A 23,820-nucleotide genomic window follows, 5' to 3' on the forward strand; every position below is an offset into this window, starting at 1 on the left:
CAGTTATGCCCCTTATGTGTAGTGGAAGCGTGTTGAACAGTCTCGGGCCTCTGATGTTGATAGAGTTCTCTCTCAGAGTACCTGTTGCACCTCTGCTTTTCAACGGGGGTATTCTGCACATCCTGCCATGTCTTCTGGTCTCATGTGATGTTATTTCTGTGTACAGGTTTGGGACCAGCCCCTCAATTATTTTCCACGTGTAAATTATTATGTATCTCTCCCGCCTGTGCTCAAGGGAGTACAGATTTAGGCTCTTTTAGTCGGTCCCAGTAATTTAAATGTTTTACTGAGTGGATTCTAGCAGTAAAGGATCTCTGCACGCTCTACAGGTCAGCAATTTCTCCAGCTTTGAAAGGGGCTGTCATTGTGCAGCAGTACTCCACTCTAGAGAGCACTAGCGTTTTGAAAAGTATCATCGGTATAGCATCTCCGCGCCGTGCTCAGGCGTCCCCGACTCCGCGCCGTGCTCAGGTGTCCTCGACTCCACATAACATAACAGTTTCAGTAGGCTGTACAGGTTTGTCAAGGATAAGTTTGTGCATAAGTATATTGAAGAGCATAGGACTTAGGACACCACCACCTTGAGGTGTGCCTAGTTCGAATGCATCTGTTCTTGTACTTTTAACTCCTTTAAATAGGACACTAGCACGCCTGTTGGATAGGTAGCTCTCTATCGAACTCAGAAGATTACCTTTGATTCCAAATTCAGCAAGTTGCTCTAATATTATTTCGCCATTCGCTATATCGAAAGCTGACTTTAGGTCAATATTTTTGCCAATGATAATAACTATTTTATAAAACTTGTGTGTATCCCATCCCATGTTGGAGTTGGAAAACATGACTTTGTAGATCGATTGGCCAATGAGGCTTGCAGGAAAGAAAACATTGATTATGACTTTGGACTATCTAATGCAATTTTTAAAAACATACAAATTAATGAAATTAATTCAGATTTAGAAGAACTAAGAAATGCCCAGAGACCTGAAAGCTGCAGTATTAAAAGTTATGACAAGTTTTGTAATAATAGGTATTTGTATGGTCAGCACAGTAACCGGACCAGGCAATGTGATGTAGTCATTGCCGTAGTTCTCCTTGGCTATAGACACATCTGGCAGGTTAGTGAGGCTGAGCCACTACCAGAATACTCAGATTGTAAACTCTGTGATAAACCTTTAATGCATTCACTAGAACACTATATTGTTGAATGTGAAACCGTAAAGGACTTTAGACCTCCTGGCCTCTTGTACCACCAACTGTGTAACTATTTTATTGACTCAGGTGTTCTGGACGACATCCTAACAATTTATCCAAAATTTGCTTGTCCATTTTAAAGAATGAAGAACAATTTTTATTTATATTACTTCTAAGCTGCATCACTTATGAACCCATCCCTGCCCTTGTGTGGCAGTGCACAATAGAAAGTTGTTTTCACATATCCATACATTAAAACATTGATTGTAACCATGATATATATGTGCTTCCGCCTACAGTTTAGACCTTCTGCGTGACAGTGAATGTGACCCCTCTATCTTGTGTGACTTAGTATGTGTGCATTATCTTCACTTTAATAATATTTACAAAAATCACAGAACAAGATCAAAATCACAGAAGCTCTAGAAGAAAAGCAAAATGCAGATGTTATATACACAGACTTTGCAAAGGCGTTCGACAAATGTGACCATGGGGTGATAGTTCATAAAATGAGATCGATAGGAATAACGGGTAAAGTGGAGTGCTGGATTTTCAACTTTGTCAAACAGAATGCAGAGGCAGCAAAGCATTGGCAAAGAATTATAGACCAGTTGCACTAACGTCCCACATAATAAAAGTATTTGAGAGAGTGATCAGGAGTCAGGTCACTAGTTTCATGGAAACCAATGACCTCCACAATCCAGGCAAACATGGAGACCAATGACCTCCACAACCCAGGCAAACATGGATTTAGAGCAGGGAGATCATGCCTCTCTCACCTACTTGATCATTGCGACAAAATCACGGAGGCATTAGAAGAAAAACAGCCTGCAGATGTTGTATACACGGATTTCGCAAAGCGATTCGATAAATGTGACAATGGAGTGATAGCACACAAAATGAGGTCAATGGGAATAACTGGTAAAGTAGGACCCTGGATATTCAGTTTTCTGTCGATCAGAACACAGAGAGTAACAGTTAACCATATAAAATCGAGTCCAAGCTCGGTTAAAAGCTCAGTACCTCAAGGAACAGTCCTTGCACCACTTTTCCTAATTCTCATATCAGATATAGACTCAAATACAAGGCACAGCTTCGTATCATCCTTTGCAGATGACACAAAAATCAGCATGAAAATTACCTCTGCTGAAGATATTGAAAAAACTACAAGCTGATATTAATAAAGTTTTCGACTGGGCAGCAGAAAATAACATGATGTTTAACAGCGATAAATTCCAGGTACTCAGATACGGTAAAAATGAGGACCTTAAACATAATACAGGGTACAAAACGCAATCAAATGTACCCATAGTAGGAAAGCAACATGTAAAGGATTTGTGAATAATGATGTCTGACGACCTAAATTTTAGGGAGAATACCAAGCAAATATTGCGGCAGCCAGAAAAATGATAGGATGGATTACGAGAACTTTCAAATCCAGGGATCCCATCACAATGGTTGTACTCTTCAAATCACTTGTGTTGTCCCGTCTTGAGTACTGCTCAGTACTCACTTCCCCATTCAGACCAGCAGAGATTGCTGAAATAGAGGGAGTACAGAGAACATATACGGAATACATAAACGAGATAAATCATCTAAATTATTGGGATCGTTTCAAAGCTCTCCGAATGTACTCACTAGAAAGACGACGGGAGAGGGATCAAATAATATACACGTGGAAAATACTGGAGGGCCAGGTCCCAAATCTGCACAGTAAAATAACAACATACTGGAGTGAACGATATGGAAGAAAATGCGGAATAGATCCAGTGAAGAGCAGGGGTGTCATAGGCACAATTAGAGAGATCTGTATAAAGATCAGAGGTCCACGGTTGTTCAACATATTCCCAGCGAGCATAAGAAATATTGCTGTCGGAAAATCCGACACCATATAATATCATACAGACAGATAAGAGCTGTGTTGTATAAACAAGTTACCCATAGAAAACGTAACTTGTAGTGGAATTACCGTCTAAAGAAAACGGGATATCATCACCACATACTATTATAATTCACCAGCTATTCTGCTGGGAATTATTCTTAAATACATTAGTCTTTGGACTTTACCATCATAAAACATCTCATATAAATTAACTTAATTATTAATATTAAAGTAGAGTAAATGTGACCCTTCTATCACCTTTGGAAATCTGGACAATGTAAGCCAGGCGTCAGAGGGAGGAAGGAGGCAGCCATTGTTGTGTCACCTCCGAGACGTGTGGAGCAAATTTAGCTCCTATCATATCTGGACAATGTCGGCCAGTAACGTCAATAGTATGGAGTGTTAAACAGCCATTGTTGATACGAGACCAGAGGCTCACACGGGAGCAAATTCGGCTCCTGTTAATTTTACTTGGACGTAGTGTTATGGAAACCAAAGGTACCATCTCCAACACGATGTCTACAATTCAAGTTAAGTGTTCTTTCCGAAACCTGTTTATCATTCATTTATGGCCATTAATGTCAGGATATAGGGTGATCCGGTTAGATCACGTGGAAGCCTCAAACTAAAGGTATTTAAGCCAGGTCTTCATGTTCCATGTTCAGTTTTCTCTGAAATACTTGTCATATATAGGATTCTGGCTTCACAGCTAGCGCACTTTTGACAGGTCAAGACGAGGAAGCAAGATTTGTGCACCAGTTACTGGGTGATATGGAAGCTACCTCAAAGAGGATAATTTGGTGTCTACACCCTAGTTATATCTGGTGGACTAGCCTGCTGTACTATAAGATAAGGAACCTCATCAATGTATGTAGCTATTACTGTAGTTTGATTGGCTGCATATATATTAATTTAATAAACCCCCCTAATGTGTAGAGGATCGATTTGTGAGATTGAGATTATTGCAGAAATACAGTCCACTTATCATTATACAAATTGCTATCGAAGTATATAAATTAACGTAAATATAAATTCATATAAATTAAATAAATATAAATCTCACAGGTCGGTTCCCACATTATTTGGTCATCTTCGAACCGGATGACGGATTATTTGATTCCTTGAACCCACATTTGGTCATCTTAGTACCGGATGAACCAGTTAACCAGTGGATTCATTAAATATACTAGTGCAGTGTTATTTAAACAAAGGCCAGCCAGTCAAAGACGGAAGCGTAGCCTCGAGGGAGCTCAGGAGCCTCCCTCAGTTCAGATCTGCCTCATCAGCGGTTTCAGGGACACCCACAGATATTTGGTGGCGTGTTATTCTGTGAAATGACAGCGCTAATATAGAAGCCAGCCAAATTAGTGACTGTGTCCTCGCAAGATTGTTCACGGATTTCGTGGTGTTACATTTCGCGAGAGATTATCTACGAATTTTGTGGACTTTATTTCGCGAGGTCACTAATAATATTTAATACTTCTTGATAATATTAGAAGTTTCATAGAGGCTAATTAAGAGGCTATTATCAATAATTGTGTATATTATTTCTCCAAATAGAGAATTATTTAATATATATTGCACTAGTGATCACAGTATAATATTTACTAATTGCCAACCCACAACAGGGTAGGATATGACTAGTTGAACTATTATTGCTCATCCTAGTCCCATTATTACCATAGTCAGTTGTACTATATTGAATAACCTAACACCATTGATGAATGGTCCAGACCCTATTTTGGGTGTAATTTTTATCAACTCGAGTTGAGTTGTATATATAATAATTTACTTATGATCATTACACCTTTGAGTGATTAATTAGTGTCTCTACCATCCTAGGGTGATATAGAAGAGCTAACCTAAAGGTACTTCCAGTGACACTGGTTTATCACTCAAATCATTAGTGTGTATGATTGTATATATATAATGTGTATTAATTTTAAGTGCTAACCTCTAGTAGAGGTAGGATTATTGCCTAGTGAGTTCAGAATTTACCCTAGGCTACCATTAGTGTTTGTTCAGTATTATGAGCAGCCCAAGTACAAGCCCCACAAGGCTTCACCAACTAGCCAGGATGGATAATGCAGGGAGAATGAAAAGAACCCTTGCAGGTCTTAAAGGCCACTTAACAAGACAGATCAAGAAATGTGAAGATTTGTCACAACAATCTCAAGTTGATTATGCTGACCTGGAAAGCTATTATCAAGCAGCTGCAGGTAAATTTGAGCAAATCAAATGCCAAATGGCTGTCCTTGTGGGGACAGACTACTACCATCAATTCATTGGTAGCCCTACTAAATATCAGGGCATAACCATGTTAAACTCTGCAGGAGGTAAATTACTCTCAGGCCCAGTATCAAGCCTGAGGAGACCTATGCCTGCAGATAAACAATACCAGTAGAAACCTAAATTTGTCAGCTGATTATATTTCTCCAGTAGCATTATACTAAGGAGATTACAGCTGACTATAGTAACAGAGGTTGATGTTAGTATCATCATTTAAAGCTGAAGATGAGTTCATGAGGCCTCAGTGGCAAATCAGTGAACAGTAGCCTAAAACAGCTACAAGTCACTGCGACCAATGTCACTGAACCCACTGCAGTCTCAGAACCATACTTTACTTTAATGATGAGCTATTCAATCTTCTGAAACAATTAACTAAATTAAACCCCAATAAATCTGATGACTGATTTGATACATTTATTATTTAATCAAGATGTATTCCATGGGCCTCAGTGTTTATATATCAGTGACCAGTTACCTGAAGAAACTTCAAGTTATATCTAATGTCACTGATCTCACTGCAGTCCCTGAATCATACTTGACTGTAGTACTTGATCACATCCAGTCTTCTGGGTTAAATAATATGTAATAAGGCTTGAATATTAGCCTTTCAAGAGTTGACAGGGAAATGAAATCGCATTAGACTTCTAACCCCTGCAACTCTAGTACGGGACATCCGTCCTGTACGAACAGACACACAAATGTGTGATTACTAACTACTAACATCAAATTAATCAAATAATTCGAAGGAGGAGTATCGGTGTTCGTCTGTTCTAAATAGGACTTCGACCCGTGAGCAGCCCCCTGGGGAATTATGTCGGAAAATCCGACACCATATAATATCATACAGACAGATAAGAGCTGTGTTGTATAAACAAGTTACCCATAGAAAACGTAACTTGTAGTGGAATTACCGTCTAAAGAAAACGGGATATCATCACCACATACTATTATAATTCACCAGCTATTCTGCTGGGAATTATTCTTAAATACATTAGTCTTTGGACTTTACCATCATAAAACATCTCATATAAATTAACTTAATTATTAATATTAAAGTAGAGTAAATGTGACCCTTCTATCACCTTTGGAAATCTGGACAATGTAAGCCAGGCGTCAGAGGGAGGAAGGAGGCAGCCATTGTTGTGTCACCTCCGAGACGTGTGGAGCAAATTTAGCTCCTATCATATCTGGACAATGTCGGCCAGTAACGTCAATAGTATGGAGTGTTAAACAGCCATTGTTGATACGAGACCAGAGGCTCACACGGGAGCAAATTCGGCTCCTGTTAATTTTACTTGGACGTAGTGTTATGGAAACCAAAGGTACCATCTCCAACACGATGTCTACAATTCAAGTTAAGTGTTCTTTCCGAAACCCGTTTATCATTCATTTATGGCCATTAATGTCAGGATATAGGGTGACCCGGTTAGATCACGTGGAAGCCTCAAACTAAAGGTATTTAAGCCAGGTCTTCATGTTCCATGTTCAGTTTTCTCTGAAATACTTGTCATATATAGGATTCTGGCTTCACAGCTAGCGCACTTTTGACAGGTCAAGACGAGGAAGCAAGATTTGTGCACCAGTTACTGGGTGATATGGAAGCTACCTCAAAGAGGATAATTTGGTGTCTACACCCTAGTTATACCTGGTGGACTAGCCTGCTGTACTATAAGATAAGGAACCTCATCAATGTATGTAGCTATTACTGTAGTTTGATTGGCTGCATATATATTAATTTAATAAACCCCCCTAATGTGTATAGGATCGATTTGTGAGATTGAGATTATTGCAGAAATACAGTCCACTTATCATTATACAAATTGCTATCGAAGTATATAAATTAACATAAATATAAATTCATATAAATTAAATAAATATAAATCTCACAGGTCGGTTCCCACAATTGCTGGAACAACAGTGGACATCTATAAGAGGAAACAAGACAGTTTCCTCCAAGGAGTGCCGGACCAACCGGGCTGCGGTGGGTATGCAACCCGTTCTCGCACTTTCTTACAGTCAATATTGACTTATTAAATAAGTGCATATGTGACATACTAATTTATTGTGAATATTTTAGTTTACCTTGAAAAGCTTCATAGAAAACACCGACCTTACCTAACCTTCTTAGTATGTTAAGATAAGCATCTTATTGCTTCGTAATGACAATTATTACTTAACCTATTATAGGTATAGGTTAAGTAATAATTGTAATTACGAAGCAATAAGATGCTTATCTTACCATACTAAGAAGGTAAAAAACCTATTATAGGTATAGGTTAAGTAATAATTGAAATTACGAAGCAATAAGATGCTAATCTTAACATACTAAGAAGTTAGGTAAGGTCGGTGTTTTCTATGAAGCTTTTCAAGGTAAACTAAAATATTCACAATAAATTAGTATGTCACATATGCACTTATTTAATAAGTCAATAGTGTCTGTAAGAAAGTGCGAGAACGGGTTGGGGTATGTGGGCCTGCGGGCTGCTGCAAGCAACAGCCTAATGGACCAAACTCACACCAGTCAAGCCTGGCCTCGGGCCGGACTTGGGGAGTAGAAGAACTCCCAGGACCCCATCAACCAGGTATCAACCAGGAGTGATGGTCAATCAGATAAGATGAAGCCTACAATAAAAAGCTCTGTACCTCAGGGCACAGTCCATGTACTACTACTATTTCTCATTCTTATCTCTGATATAGACAAAAATACTTGTCACAGCTTCGTGTTATCTTTTGCAGATGATACAGAAATCAGCATGAAACCTGCCACTGTAGAAGACTGAAAGCTACAAGCAGATATAAATAAAGTATTTTATTGGGCTACTGAAAATAACATGATGGTTAACGGTGATAAGTTCCAGGTATTAAGGTATGGCAGAAGCGAGAAAGATAAACGAAACATAAGGTACAGGACACAATCAGACCTACTCATAGAAGGAAAGCAATATATAAAGGACGTGGAAATTATGATATGTGACGGCCTGACATTTAGTGAACATAACCGAGCAAATATAGCGGCGGCCAGGGAAATGATAGGATGGATTATGTGATCGGTCAAATCCAGAGACTCCACAGCAATGCTAATACTATTTAAATCACTGGTGTTGTCCCGTCTTGAGTATTGCTCGGTACTCGCTTCTCCTGTCAGAGCGGGAGAGATCTCTGAATTAGAGGGAATACAGGGAACATATACGGCACGCATAGACACGATAAAACATCTAAATTATTGGAACCGTCCCAAAGATCTCAAAATGTGCTCCCTGGAAAGGAGACGAGAAGGGTATCAAGTAATATATACATGGAAGATACTGGAAGGCCAGGTTCCTAATTTGCACAGGAGAATAACAACATACTGGAGCGGAGGTTATGGAAGGAAATGCAGAATAGAACCATTGAGGAGTAGAGGTGCCAAAGACACAATCAGAAACACACTCTGAACATCAGAGATCCACAGCTGTTCAACACTCTCCCAGCAAGTATTAGAAATATTGTTTTGGGACGATGGTGGATGTATTCAAGAGGCACTTGGACAGGTTGTTGCAAGAAGGGCCGGACCAACCAGGCTGTAGTGGATACGTGGGCCTGCGGACTGCTCCAAGCAAAAGGAGCTGGGCTCGGGGAGTAGAAAAACTCCCAAAGCCCTCTCCAGGCATGCCACAGGTATGCTCGCAGCCTGACATATGAATCACAGCCTGGTTGATCAGGTATCCTTGGGAGGTGTTTATCCAGTTCTCTCTTGAACACTGTGAGGGGTCGGCCAGTTATGCCCCGTATGTGTAGTGGAAGCGTGTTGAACAGTCTCGGGCCTCTGATGTTGATAGTTCTCTCTTGAACACTGTGAGGGGTCGGCCAGTTATGTCCCTTATGTGTAGTGGAAGCGTGTTGAACAGTCTCGGGCCTCTGATGTTGATAGAGTTCTCTCTCAGAGTACCTGTTGCACCTCTGCTCTTCAACGGGGGTATTCTGCACATCCTGCCATGCCTTCTGGTCTCATGTAGTGTTATTTCTGTGTGCTGGTTGGGGCCAGCCCCTCTACTATTTTCCATGTGTAAATTATTATGTATCTCTCCCGCCTGCGCTCAAGAGAATACAGATTTAAAGATTTTAATCGATCCCAATAATTTAGACCGATGTTTATTGAGTGGATTCTAGTATTCCCTGACGACCCCCCCCCCCTCCCTCACACGTCCCCCTGCCCCCAATCCCCTTTACAGTATATACATTGCTTGGCCTCCCACTTTGTCCCTCAATAGAATTCTTGGTGACTCGGATACTTTTGATATCGTTCGCCTTATGCGTTTTTGATCTCGTATTGGCATCCTTGGTGATATTTAGCGCCCTCTGATTATTGTGCGCATTTGATGGTGCTACATAGCCTTCCCAGTTTGGTGCCTTCTTTTGATAATTACTTACTTGGCCTCCCACTTTATTCTCTCCATGTCCTCTCTCCCTTACCCCTTCCCTGCTGCCTCTCCACACGAAGGTTCACTTTCTTACTGTAAACAACCGTCCTGAGAGCGTCAACAGTACTCTGGTGTCATAACCGTGTTCGCCTCCAAATGAAAACAGCCTCCAAATGTACGCTCTAGAAAGGAGGCGAGAGAGATACCAAATAATATACACATGGAAAATACTGGAGGGCCAGGTCCCAAATCTACACAGTAAAATAACAACGTACTGGAGTGAACGATATGGAAGAAAATGCAGAATAGAACCAGTGAAGAGCAGAGGTGCCATAGGCACAATCAGAGAACACTGTATAAACATCAGAGGTCCGCGGTTGTTCAACGTCCTTCCAGCGACTATAAGAAATATTGCCGGAACAACCGTGGACATCTTCAAGAGAAAACTGGACGGTTTTCTAAGAGAAGTTCCGGATCAGCCGGGCTGTGGTGGGTATGTGGGCCTGCGGGCCGCTCCAAGCAACAGCCTGGTGGACCAAACTCTCACAAGTCGAGCCTGGCCTCGGGCCGGGCTTGGGGAGTAGAAGAACTCCCAGAACCCCATCAACCAGGTATCAACCAGCCAGTACACGGCATCACCTCCCTCCCCCCACACACTGCTGACCCCACACACGCTGCGTCACGCACAAGTAGTCACTCGTCGTGACGCACGTGTCCCCGCACAGATAATGAGAGAGGGGGAGAAGAGAGGGTAAGTGAGGTGTTATGAAATGACAGTTTTAGGGGGAGGTGGTGGGCTGAGATGGGAGTTAGGAATAGGTGGAGTGGGGGGAAGAGATGGTGGGCGGAGAGGGGTGTGAGAAAGAGGTGGAGAGGTGGGGAGGGGGGCGAGGTTATGGGGGCCCAGAAGGTGGGCAGAGGTTGAGGGGCCCGGGGAGGTGGTGACCAATCACCGCTGCAGGGTTGAGCAGGCACCACTTGTCACCCAACATTCAGGCAGCAAAACACAAGCAACAACAGAATTCGTGAAACTTTAAAAAAAAAAAGGTAAAACATGGACCAATAAACAAAAGGTTTAAATAATGTACATTGCAAAAGGAAACTCCGAGTACATTATCGTGGACAACAAACAAAACAGCCTCATGATAGCCGAGAACATTATACAAGCTGGGCACCAACAAACGGCACCTTTACCGCTGTATACCTTCAACAAAGAAACATGAAACAACGACCAAACACGGCACTGTAGCAGCAAGTTCTTCTACTGATCAGAGAGTAGAATAACTCTCGAAACCCTCTCCAGGTATGCTCCAGGTATACTCTAAGACGAGACTCTCTGCCATCAAAGCTGGTTACCCAAGAACTTACATCTTCTCAGTGGAAACCTCGCCCCCCCCCCCCCACAAAAAAAATGCCGTTCGTAGCCCAACAACATTTGTTTGAACTGTGTGTTCAATACTATATATATATATTGTGATGGTAAAGTGTTGGAGTGTTGATGTTCGGCAGTCCTCCAATGGCAGGTGGCAATGCCTTGTCACACTTACAGAAAAAAGAGACAGCTTGCCTGTTTGTCTGTGGTAAGGTAATGGGAAGATATACAAAACACAAAATATAAACAATGAAATTTTAATTACTTTAGAAAACAAGATATGAACAAAGACAATCCCTTGGCTTACGTAAAATTCAAAACAAGTCAACAAACAAAACAACATGAATAATTAATAGGTGTAAAATTTACTCTAATACAAAATGAAGTGCAAGACAATAATAATATTAATCAGGTGCTGAGAATACTGGCTAAAGCTGCCACCTCCCTTAGTACACGACAGCCAGAGCTTAGTCTACCAGAGAGAGATGTCAACTTCTAAGAGCACAGAGATATTCTGAGGAATACGGCGTGAGCTGGCCCAGACGTCGACTCAGGTAGGGGGGCGTGAGTGCAGGTGCGGTCGGTGACACACCAGCCAATCAGGAGCAGGCAGGCGGAGAATGGGTAGTGTGCTCGTTGACGGCGGGCGGGGAAGCCGGTGTGTCGGGTGGTGCAAGGTACGCTTTGCTTTCTGGGCAAAACGTTTGGCGATACTGGTGGACGTATCTTCAGTATAGTATCTTGTACTTGTAAAATGACGTGAATGATAAAGGGAAGAGCAGGCTCAATCTCTCTCTTGAAAGAGATTATCGTCACAATATATATATATATATATATATATATATATATATATATATATATATATATATATATATAATGTCGTACCTAGTAGCCAGAACGCACTTCTCAGCCTACTATGCAAGGCCCGATTTGCCTAATAAGCCAAGTTTTCATGAATTAATTGTTTTTCGACTACCTAACCACCTAACCTAACTTTTTCGGCTACCTAACCTAACCTATAAAGATAGGTTAGGTTAGGTTAGGTAGGGTTGGTTAGGTTCGGTCATATATCTATGTTAATTTTAACTCCAATAAAAAAAATTTGACCTCATACATAATGAAATGGGTAGCTTTATCATTTCATAAGAAAAAAATTAGAGAAAATATATTAATTCAGTAAAACTTGGCTTATTAGGCAAATCGGGCCTTGCATAGTAGGCTGAGAAGTGCGTTCTGGCTACTAGGTACGACATTATATATATATATATATATATATATATATATATATATATATATATATATATATATATATATATATATATATATATAATATATATATATATATAGTACCTTGTATTTACTAGGATATGAATATAATAGATTATGCCAATGTTTCTCTAGTACTATACGCAATACTCACAAGGCTTCAAAACCAAACATTTATAAAACTAAACAAAGATGCTGACAAAACTTGACATTCCCCAGACTCTAATATGGTCACTGACATTAACGTTTTGACTGACAACAAATTAAACGTCAAACTCGTCCTCTGATCATTCTTCAGCAGAGTAAAGCCCGTTTCTCACAATAGATTACTAAAGCAGCTTGTGAACTAGAAATATACATTCAGAACCAGTGAAGAGCAGCGGTGCCATAGGCACAATCAGAGAACACTGTATGAACATCAGAGGTGCGCGGTTGTTCAACACCCTCCTAGCAAGTATAAGAAATATTGCTAGAACGAGAGTCGACTGCTTCAAGAAGCAATTAGATACGTTCCTGCAAGAAATGCCGGACTAACCGGGTTGTAGTGGGATATGTGGGCCTGCGGGCCGCTCCAAGCAACAGCCTGGTGGACCAAGCTCTCACAAGCCAAGCCTGGCCTCGGGCCGGGCTTGGGGAGTAGAAGAACTCCCAGGTACAATCCAGGTACCTGTGCTGCCAACAGAGAACATAGTCAGGACTCCCTTGAGGGAGCCGGTCGGCCGAGCGGACAACACACTGAACTTGTGATCCTGTGGTCCTGGGTTCGATCCCAGACGCCGGCGAGAAACATAGGCAAAGTTTCTTTCACCCTATGCCCCTGTTACCTAGCAGTAAAATAGGTACCTGGGTGTTAGTCAGCTGTCACGGGCTGCTTCCTGGGGGTGGAGGCCTGGTCGAGGACCGGGCCGCGGGGACACTAAAAGCCCCGAAATCATCTCAAGATAACCTCTCAAGATAAGAGACGTCAGCTGCTACTCTCACATTAAGTACAAATATTGTCAACGATCTACTACACATTCATCACAAAAAATAGTAGCGTGCCTGTACTTTTCAAGTGGAGAACCAGGGGCCAGATTCACAAAGCAGTTACGCAAGCACTTACCAACCTGTACATCTTTAATCAATCTTTAGCGGCTTTGTTTACAATTATTAAACAGTTCATGAGCTCCGAAGCACCAGGAGGCTGTTTATAACAATAATAACAGTTGATTGGGAAGTTTTCATGCTTGTAAACTGTTTAATAAATGTAACCAAAGCCGTCAAAGATTGAGGAAAGATGTACATGTTTGTAAGCGCTTGCGTAACTGCTTCGTGAATCTGGCCCCAGAATACTCCAGACGTCTCTTCCGGTAATCCCCTACCACACCCTATCCGGTAATCCTCTACCACACCCTATCCGGTAATCCTCTACCACACCCTATCCGGCAATCCTCTACCACACCCTGTCCGGTAATCCCCTACCACACCTTGTCCGGCAATCCTCTACCACACCCTGTCCGGTAATCCCCTACCACACATTGTCCGGTAATCCCCTATCACTCCTTGTCCGGTAATCCCCTATCACTCCTTGTCCGGTAATCCCCTACCACACATTGTCCGGTAAAATCCTATCACTCCTTGTCCGGTAATCCCCTACCACATCTTGTCCGGTAATCCCCTACCACATCTTGTCCGGTAATCCCCTATCACTCCTTGTCCGGTAATCCCCTACCACATCCTGTCCGGTAATCCCATACCACACCCTGTCCGATAATCCCACTCAGAACAAGGTGTTTATGCAGCATCAGCTTCACGTCCCCCCCCCCCCCCCCACACTCTCAAGTACTCAAGAGGTGGAGTGCGCGCCTCGAGTGTAAGGTAAGAGTGCAAGAGACAGATGTCCACCTGCTCCTCTTCACCTTCTTTACTGCCAATCCCATAGCTTCATCTCTTGATGGATTCGGCTCACTTGGTATGTGTTATTGCCCTACACTTACTCCTACCCTTACTCTTGCCCTACACTTACTCCTACCCTTACTCTTGCCCTACACTTACCCCTACCCTGGAGGCCTGGTCGACGACCGGGCCGCGGGGACACTAAGCCCCGGAAGCACCTCAAGGTAGCCTCAAGGTAGGTACCCTTACTCTTGCCCTACACTTACTCCTACCCTTACTCTTGCCCTACACTTACTCGTACCCTTACTCTTGCCCTACACTTACTCCTACCCTTACTCTTGCCCTACACTTACTCCTACCCTTACTCTTGCCCTACACTTACTCCTACCCTTACTCTTGCCCTACACTTACTCCTACCCTTACTCTTGCCCTACACTTACTCGTACCCTTACTCTTGCCCTACACTTACTCGTACCCTTACTCTTGCCCTACACTTACTCCTACCCTTACTCTTGCCCTACACTTACTCCTACCCTTACTCTTGCCCTACACTTACTCCTACCCTTACTCTTGCCCTACACTTACTCCTACCCTTACTCTTGCCCTACACTTACTCCTACCCTTACTCTTGCCCTACACTTACTCCTACCCTTACTCTTGCCCTACACTTACTCCTACCCTTACTCTTGCCCTACACTTACTCTTGCCCTACACTTACTCCTACCCTTACTCTTGCCCAACACTTACTCCTACCCTTACTCTTGCCCTACACTTACTCCTACCCTTACTCTTGCCCTACACTTACTCCTACCCTTACTCTTGCCCTACACTTACTCCTACCCTTACTCTTGCCCTACACTTACTCCTACCCTTACTCTTGCCCTACACTTACTCCTACCCTTACTCTTGCCCTACACTTACTCCTACCCTTACTCTTGCCCTACACTTACTCCTACCCTTACTCTTGCCCTACCCTTACTCTTGCCCTACACTTACTCCTACCCTTACTCTTGCCCTACACTTACTCCTACCCTTACTCTTGCCCTACACTTACTCCTACCCTTACTCTTGCCCTACACTTACTCCTACCCTTACTCTTGCCCTACACTTACTCCTACCCTTACTCTTGCCCTACACTTACTCCTACCCTTACTCTTGCCCTACACTTACTCCTTCCCTTACTCTTGCTTTACACTTACTCCTACCCTCACTCTTGCCCTACCCTTACTCTTGCCCTACACTTACTCCTACCCTTACTCTTGCCCTACACTTACTCTTGCCCTACACTTACTCCTACCCTTACTCTTGCTCTACACTTACTCCTACCCTTACTCTTGCCCTACCCTTACTCTTGCCCTACACTTACTCCTACCCTTACTCTTGCCCTACACTTACTCCTACCCTTACTCTTGCCCTACACTTACTCCTACCCTTACTCTTGCCCTACACTTACTCCTACCCTTACTCTTGTCCTACACTTACTCCTACCCTTACTCTTGCCCTACACTTACTCCTACCCTTACTCTTGCCCTACACTTACTCCTACCCTTACTCTTGCCCTACGCTTACTCCTACCCTTACTCTTGTCCTACGCTTACTCCTACCCTCACTCTTGCCCTACCCTTACTCTTGCCCTACACTTACTCCTACCCTTACTCTTGTCCAACGCTTACTCCTACCCTTACTCTTGTCCTACGCTTACTCCTACCCTTACTCTTGTCCTACGCTTACTCCTACCCTTACTCTTGCCCTACACTTACTCCTACCCTTACTCTTGCCCTACACTTACTCCTACCCTTACTCTTGCCCTACACTTACTCCTACCCTTACTCTTGCCCTACACTTACTCCTACCCTTACTCTTGTCCTACGCTTACTCCTACCCTCACTCTTGCCCTACCCTTACTCTTGCCCTACACTTACTCCTACCCTTACTCTTGCCCTACACTTACTCCTACCCTTACTCTTGTCCTACGCTTACTCCTACCCTCACTCTTGCCCTACCCTTACTCTTGCCCTACACTTACTCCTACCCTTACTCTTGCCCTACCCTTACTCCTACCCTTACTCTTGCCCTACACTTACTCCTACCCTTACTCTTGCCCTACACTTACTCCTACCCTTACTCTTGCCCTACACTTACTCCTACCCTTACTCTTGCTCTACACTTACTCCTACCCTTACTCTTGCCCTACACTTACTCCTACCCTTACTCTTGCCCTACACTTACTCCTACCCTTACTCTTGCCCTACACTTACTCCTACCCTTACTCTTGCCCTACCCTTACTCTTGCCCTACACTTACTCCTACCCTTACTCTTGCTCTTCACTTACTCCTACCCTTACTCTTGCCCTACCCTTACTCTTGCCCTACACTTACTCCTACCCTTACTCTTGCCCTACACTTACTCCTACCCTTACTCTTGCCCTACACTTACTCGTACCCTTACTCTTGCCCTACACTTACTCGTACCCTTACTCTTGCCCTACACTTACTCCTACCCTTACTCTTGCCCTACACTTACTCCTACCCTTACTCTTGTCCTACGCTTACTCCTACCCTTACTCTTGCCCTACACTTACTCCTACCCTTACTCTTGCCCTACACTTACTCCTACCCTTACTCTTGCCATACACTTACTCCTACCCTTACTCTTGCCCTACACTTACTCCTACCCTTACTCTTGCCCTACACTTACTCCTACCCTTCCTGCGTTTATTCTTGCCCGTTGAGTGGAAGTGGAAAGAAGGGGAGGGGAACTGTGGTGGATATGTGGGCCTGCGGGCCGCTCCAAGCAACAGCCTGGTGGACCAAACTCTCACAAGTCAAGCCTGGCCTCGGGCCGGGCTTGGGCAGTAAAAGAACTCCCAGAACTCCCAGAACACCATCAACCAGGTACAATCACGCGAAAGAACATTTCTTAGACACTGTAAAGATGGGTCGGGTGTAAGTGAGTGGGTGTGTTGGGGGTGAAGGCTGGACCCGCTGGGGGCGAGCCATCCCCCCTACCTGGAAACTGTACACCCTAAGTGTTGAGGCTTCCTCCCCCCCCCCTCCATCTGGAGGTACACACTACACCTTATTCGTTCCAGGGATCAATGTGGCTGTGGCCCGGTGTCCGATCAGGCCTCCTGGTTCGGACGGTAGAGCGACGGTCTTGCTTCATGCAGGTCGGCGTTCAATCCCCGACCGGTCAAGTGGTTGGGCACCATTCCTTCCCTCCCGTCCCATCCCAAATCCTTCTCCTGACTCCCTTCCAAGTGCTATAAAGTCATAATGGCTTGGCGCTTTCCCCTGATACTTAAAAAAATCCTTGGGTGACTTCAGAGGCAAGTTGGTTAAAACAACTCAAAACCGGTTGAATGCCCCTGTTACCTAGCAGTAAATAGGTACCTGGGAGTTAGTCAGCTGTCACGGGCTGCTTCCTGGGGGTGGAGGCCTGGTCGAGGACCGGGCCGCGGGGACACTAAAGCCCCGAAATCATCTCAAGATAACCTCAAGATAGATAACCACGTCGCAAGCGTACACAATATGAACGTTTGGGTAAAAATACCACAATATGGTACGATTAGTGATGTTAAAATCGCAAAAGAAAGCAACGACGTAACCTAACTTCTAGGACAATTACAAGCAATTCTAAGTAATATTTAGCCTAGTATAATATAGTACATATAGTTAATACATTAGGCCTAATATGGCATATATTTAGTCTAAGATGGTGAATATTAGACTTTGAATAACTTGGGTTAGGTCTAGGAGATGTTTGTTGACTAGACCACACACTAGAAGGTGAAGGCACGACGACGTTTCGGTCCGTCCTGGACCATTCTCAAGTCGAATGGTCCAGGACGGACCGGAACGTCGTCGTCCTTTCACCAATTAGTGTGTGGTCTGGTCAACATACTTTAGCCACGTTATTGTGACTCATCGCCTGCACATCTAGGAGATGTTTGGCTAAGTTGTTGCCTACTTTATTGCCTTCTATATTAAAGTCTTTTAATATACCAATAGTGTGATAAATTTGTTATTTATCCTTAAAAGAAGTGGAGTGTAAATTATACATTTGTTTCCACAAATGAACCAAGAGCAGAGGTGCCACAGGCACAATCAGAGAACACTGTCTGAACATCAGAGGTCGACAGCTGTTCAACACCCTCCCGGCAAGCATTAGAAATATTGCTGGAACAAAGGTGGATGTCTTCAAGAAACACTTGGACAGGTTCTTGCAAGAAGTGCTGGACCAATCAGGCTGTAGTGAATATATTTGGTAACCAGGCTGCCGGCAGCTCCAAGCAACAGCCTGTTGGTCCAAGATGTCACAAGTCACCATCAAAAGTTTAACTATCAATGGGGTTCAAGAAAAGTGTAACAACCCAATTCAAAATGATGTTCTACCAGAAATCGTGGCCATATATCCTAAGTTTGCTTACTGTAGGTGCAGACTGCACATGACTGTAAAGCTGCCGCCCAGTTGGGTGGGTGTGGAGCACATGACTGTAAAGCTGCCGCCCAGTTGGGTGGGTGTGGAGCACATGACTGTAAAGCTACCGCCCAGTTGGGTGGGTGTGGAGCACATGACTGTAAAGCTACCGCCCAGTTGGGTGGGTGTGGAGCACATGACTAAAGCTGCCGCCCAGTTGGGTGGGTGTGGAGCACATGACTGTAAAGCTGCCGCCCAGTTGGGTGGGTGTGGAGCACATGACTGTAAAGCTGCCGCCCAGTTGGGTGGGTGTGGAGCACATGACTGTAAAGCTGCCGCCCAGTTGGGTGGGTGTGGAGCAAGACTAGTAACTGTGTGACTCACCATAGATGTAAAGTGCCTTGTATAGTGACTGTTGTGAGCCACATCGGGAACCACTTGTAACTAGCAGTTGATCAGGTATCATTTGGAGGTGTTTATCTAATTCTATTTTGAACACCGTCAGAGATCGGCTGGTTATACCCCTTACGTTTAGTGTATTGAATAGTCTTGGTCCATCAATATTGCCAAAACTGTCTCCTATTTGAAAGGTTTTTGTTATCCAATCTGTCATTTTTTTGCGATTGTGACAGCTGTGTGTTCCTTAAAAGTAAAGTCTTCAGATATGAGATTACTCACAAATCTTTTATATTGCTTTATCGTTCTATAGTGTGACTTGAATGCGCTCTGTATGTGGTTTCCGTTTTGATATCTTCGTTTTACCATTCTGAAGGAGCTGGAACTTCGTTAAACATCATGTTATTTATTTGTGGCCTAATCATCAACCACAGATCTAATATAATTCATTTTATGCATTTCATTATTCGTAGTGTATGTTATGCCCAGAAGAGGTTTGATGGTCTAATTCCAAGCATACAAAGTGTTGATTGTCGAGAGAGCCATTGTTTTGAATGATGGGCTTGTCATGATTGACGACTCTCATCAACAGTGGCAGCAACAACAACAACAGCAGCAACAGCAACAATAACAGCAGCACTAACAACAGCAGCACCAACAACAGTAGCAGCTGCAGCAGCAGTAACAACAGTAGCAACAGCAACAATAACAGCAGCACTAACAACAGCAGCACCAACAACAGTAGCAGCAGCAGTAACAGCAGTAGCAACAGCAGCAGTAGCAACAGCAGCATTAACAACAGCAGCAATATCAGGAACACCAGCAGCAGAAACAGTAGCAGCAGCAGCAGCAGCAGAAACAACAGCAGCAGCAGCAGCAGAAACAACAGCAGCAGCAGAAACAACAGCAGCAGCAGCAGCAGAAACAACAGCAGCAGCAGCAGAAACAACAGCAGCAGCAGCAGCAGCAGAAACAACAGCAGCAGCAGCAGCAGAAACAACAACAGCAGCAGCAGCAGAAACAACAGCAGCAGCAGAAACAACAGCAGCAGCAGCAGAAACAACAGCAGCAGCAGAAACAACAGCAGCAGCAGCAGCAGCAGCAGCAGCAGAAACAGCAGCAGCAGCAGCAGCAGAAACAACAGCAGCAACAGCAGCAACTGATCCGCAACTCATTCTTATACTTGCAGTCTCCACGTTGACGCGTTCAGCTTGAACTATTTCATTTCTTTATTATGCACCCCTTACCCATCCCGTGGGCGGTGGCGGAAAGGGTTATCTTGAGATGATTTCGGGGCTTTAGTGTCCCCGCGGCCCGGTCCTTGACCAGGCCTCCACCCCAGGAAGCAGCCCGTGACAGCTGACTAACACCCAGGTACCTATTTTACCGCTAGGTAACAGGGGCATAGGGTGAAAGAAACTCTGCCCAATGTTTCTCGCCGGCGCCTGGGATCGAACCCAGGACCACAGGATCATAAGTCCAGCGTGCTGTCCGCTCGGCCGACCGGCTCCCCAGAGGTTACAGAGGTACATAATGGGTTCAGGAACTGAACCCCAGAGTTCGTTTAGCTCAGCAAGTTACAATCTTTTGACGCTAATTACACAATTGTTAATGTTACATGTACATATATATACAATCATTTACACAAATACATGTACGTATCAATAATCTTTTAAATCACAAGTGATTCAACAAGAGGCCCACAACAGTCACTATACAAGGCACTTTACATCTATGGTGAGTCACAGTTACTAGTCTTGCTCCACACCCACCCAACTGGGCGGCAGCTTTACAGTCATGTGCTCCACACCCACCCAACTGGGCGGCAGCTTTACAGTCATGTGCTCCACACCCACCCAACTGGGCGGCAGCTTTATAGTCATGTGCTCCACACCCACCCAACTGGGCGGCAGCTTTATAGTCATGTGCTCCACACCCACCCATCTGGGCGGTAGCTTTATAGTCATGTGCTCCACACCCACCCAACTGGGCGGTAGCTTTATAGTCATGTGCTCCACACCCACCCAACTGGGCGGTAGCTTTATAGTCATGTGCTCCACACCCACCCAACTGGGCGGCAGCTTTACAGTCATGTGCTCCACACCCACCCAACTGGGCGGTAGCTTTACAGTCATGTGCTCCACACCCACACAACTGGGCGGCAGCTTTACAGTCATGTGCAGGTTGCGCCTACAGTCGTGCGCAGGCTGCGCCTACACATGTAGGCCGCACATAACATTGACATTTTGAGATGTATAACATTAGAAGATATTGACAGTCATCTTCAAATTCTCAAACCGACTGAATCCTATGCCTTTACTGATGGCCCTGTGCAGTTAGGCACTGGTAGAACAGGTTGTGCATGTGCAGTGTATAAAGGGAATGAAATGATCATGTCTAGTACACAGAGATTGAACAACTGGGCAAGCACGACACAGACCGAGCTATTGGGCATTTGTCTACCCACTGAATACCTTAAGCTCAATGGTGGTGGAGTTATTTTCTGTGACTCTAAAAGTGCTCTGCAGTCCTTAAATAACCCATCACAATGTATGTCTGAAGTAGCTTGTAATATTAACTGGAATGTAATTTTTGCCAATGATAATAACTCTTGTATAAAACTTGTGTGGATCCCATCCCATGTTGGAGTTGGAAAACATGACTTTGTAGATCAATTGGCCAATGAGGCTTGCAGGAGAGAAAACATTGATCATGACTTTGGACTATCTAATGCAATTATTAGATACATACAAATTAAAGAAATTAATTCAGATTTAGAAGAACTAAAAATGCCCAGAGACCTGAAAGCTGCAGTATTAAAAGTTATGACAAATTTTGTAATAATAGGTATTTGTATGGTCAGCACAGTAACCGGACCAGGCAATGTGATGTAGTCATTGCGCGAATTCGTCTTGGGTATAGACACATCTGGCTGGTTAGTGAGGCTGAGCCACTACCAGAATACTCAGATTGTAAACTCTGTGATAAACCTTTAATGCATTCACTAGAACACTATATTGTTGAATGTGAAACCGTAAAAGACTTTAGACCTCCTGGCCTCTTGTACCACCAACTGTGTAACTATTTTATTGACTCAGGTGTTCTGGACGACATCCTAACAATTTATCCAAAATTTGCTTGTCCATTTTAAAGAATTGAAGAACAATTTATATTACTTCTAAGCTGCATCACTTATGAACCCATCCCTGCCCTTGTGTGGCAGTGTACAATAGAAAGTTGTGTTTACATATCCATACATTAAAACATTGATTGTAACCGTGATATATATGTGCTTCAGCCTACAGTTTAGACCTATTGTCTTGTGTATGACCCTCTGTCCTGCGTGACAGTGAATACCAGCATTATCCTCACTTTAATAAGACTTAATCGAAATCCTCAGATTTGGCAAAATTGTAATTAATTTTGTCAATAAAGATGTTAATAATAATAATAATAATAAACCCATTTTGGATACATCGCTAAGATTCCCGGCAGCACATAATTATGAATGAAGTACTACACATTTCTTGGACACCATTAATGGTGTTAACTCTGAATTCCGCGATTTGTTCACATTCCAATATATAACGTCGCAAAGTATGCGAATAGTTGTGCTGACAGAGTTTACATTTAGTCAGATCAACATCAGCAGTTATTACTGCCCTCAGGCTGCTCAAAGGCAGTCCAAGATGGTAATCAACTCCCTCTTTATTAGCAAAGGTTTTTGCTAACTCATCAGTTCTGGTTCCCAGATGGTCAAACATAATGCTTTTCATGGACTTGGTCTCTGCCCGCCAAACACACACCGAAACTACGACGTTGGTACAACGTTCGAACAACTTTTAACACCTAACCAGTTATAACAACCAATATAGCAAGTTGTAACAACGTTCTAATACGTCATAAACACGTTAAGCCAAGATGTAACAACTTTATTACAAGTTGTAACAAGCGGAAAATAGACACAGTTTCGGTTTGTGTTTCCAGGGTGGGATACTGACCCCAGGAATCACTTCAGTGTAGATACAAGAAGCTGATTAAGATTTAAACGCTTTTAAAACACAATTTATAGAGGAAGGTTAATTGCTTTATGGTAACAAAATAATGGAGACTTTCCAAACGTGAACTTTTGGATGAAAAGAGGTGGAGATCAAATCTTCCGAAGTATCTAGAGGGAATTGAGATGTAGAAGACCGTGTTGAGGATGAACCTGGCGGCACTCTTTACCTCCGCCCTTCTTCTGACGTGGCTCTTGAAGCAGTGCCATATGTAAACCCTCAGTCAGTTGAGACCTTGGCACCCCCCAGAGGTTGTGTTGGGGGAGGGGGGGGGCGTCAGTACAGTCACATGTAGACCCTGGCCCGTCTGTACAGGCGAGGTGAGGAGGTGCCAGTCACTGTCCACAAGAGCAGGGTGAGGAGAGGGCCAGTCACTGTCCACAAGAGCAGGGTGAGGAGGTGCCAGTCACTGTCCACAAGAGCAGGATGAAGAGAGGGCCAGTCACTGCCCGCAAGAGCAGGGTGAGGAGAGGGCCAGTCACTGTCCACAAGAGCAGGGTGAGGAGAGGGCCAGTCACTGTCCACAAGAGCAGGGTGAGGAGAGGGCCAGTCACTGTCCACAAGAGCAGGGTGAGGAGAGGGCCAGTCACTGTCCGCAAGAGCAGGGTGAGGAGAGGGCCAGTCACTGTCCACAAGAGCAGGGTGAGGAGAGGGCCAGTCACTGTCCACAA

The 23,820-nt window shown here is 43.8% G+C and overlaps 1 protein-coding gene across 1 annotated transcript in view; it reads left to right on the forward strand.

Annotated features, from left to right (window-relative positions):
- LOC123756016 (fap1 adhesin-like) overlaps window positions 1-23,820 on the forward strand; it is a 99,197-nt gene that overhangs the window by 23,115 nt on the left and 52,262 nt on the right. The window contains exons 2-4 of the mRNA XM_069339976.1: window positions 1,491-1,542; window positions 1,590-1,722; window positions 7,252-7,343. Of these exons, the coding sequence (XP_069196077.1) occupies window positions 1,491-1,542; window positions 1,590-1,722; window positions 7,252-7,343 (277 nt within the window). The remainder of the gene's footprint in view (window positions 1-1,490; window positions 1,543-1,589; window positions 1,723-7,251; window positions 7,344-23,820) is intronic.

The sequence above is a fragment of the Procambarus clarkii genome, chromosome 43, assembly GCF_040958095.1.
Source record: "Procambarus clarkii isolate CNS0578487 chromosome 43, FALCON_Pclarkii_2.0, whole genome shotgun sequence".
NCBI lineage: Eukaryota > Metazoa > Arthropoda > Malacostraca > Decapoda > Cambaridae > Procambarus > Procambarus clarkii.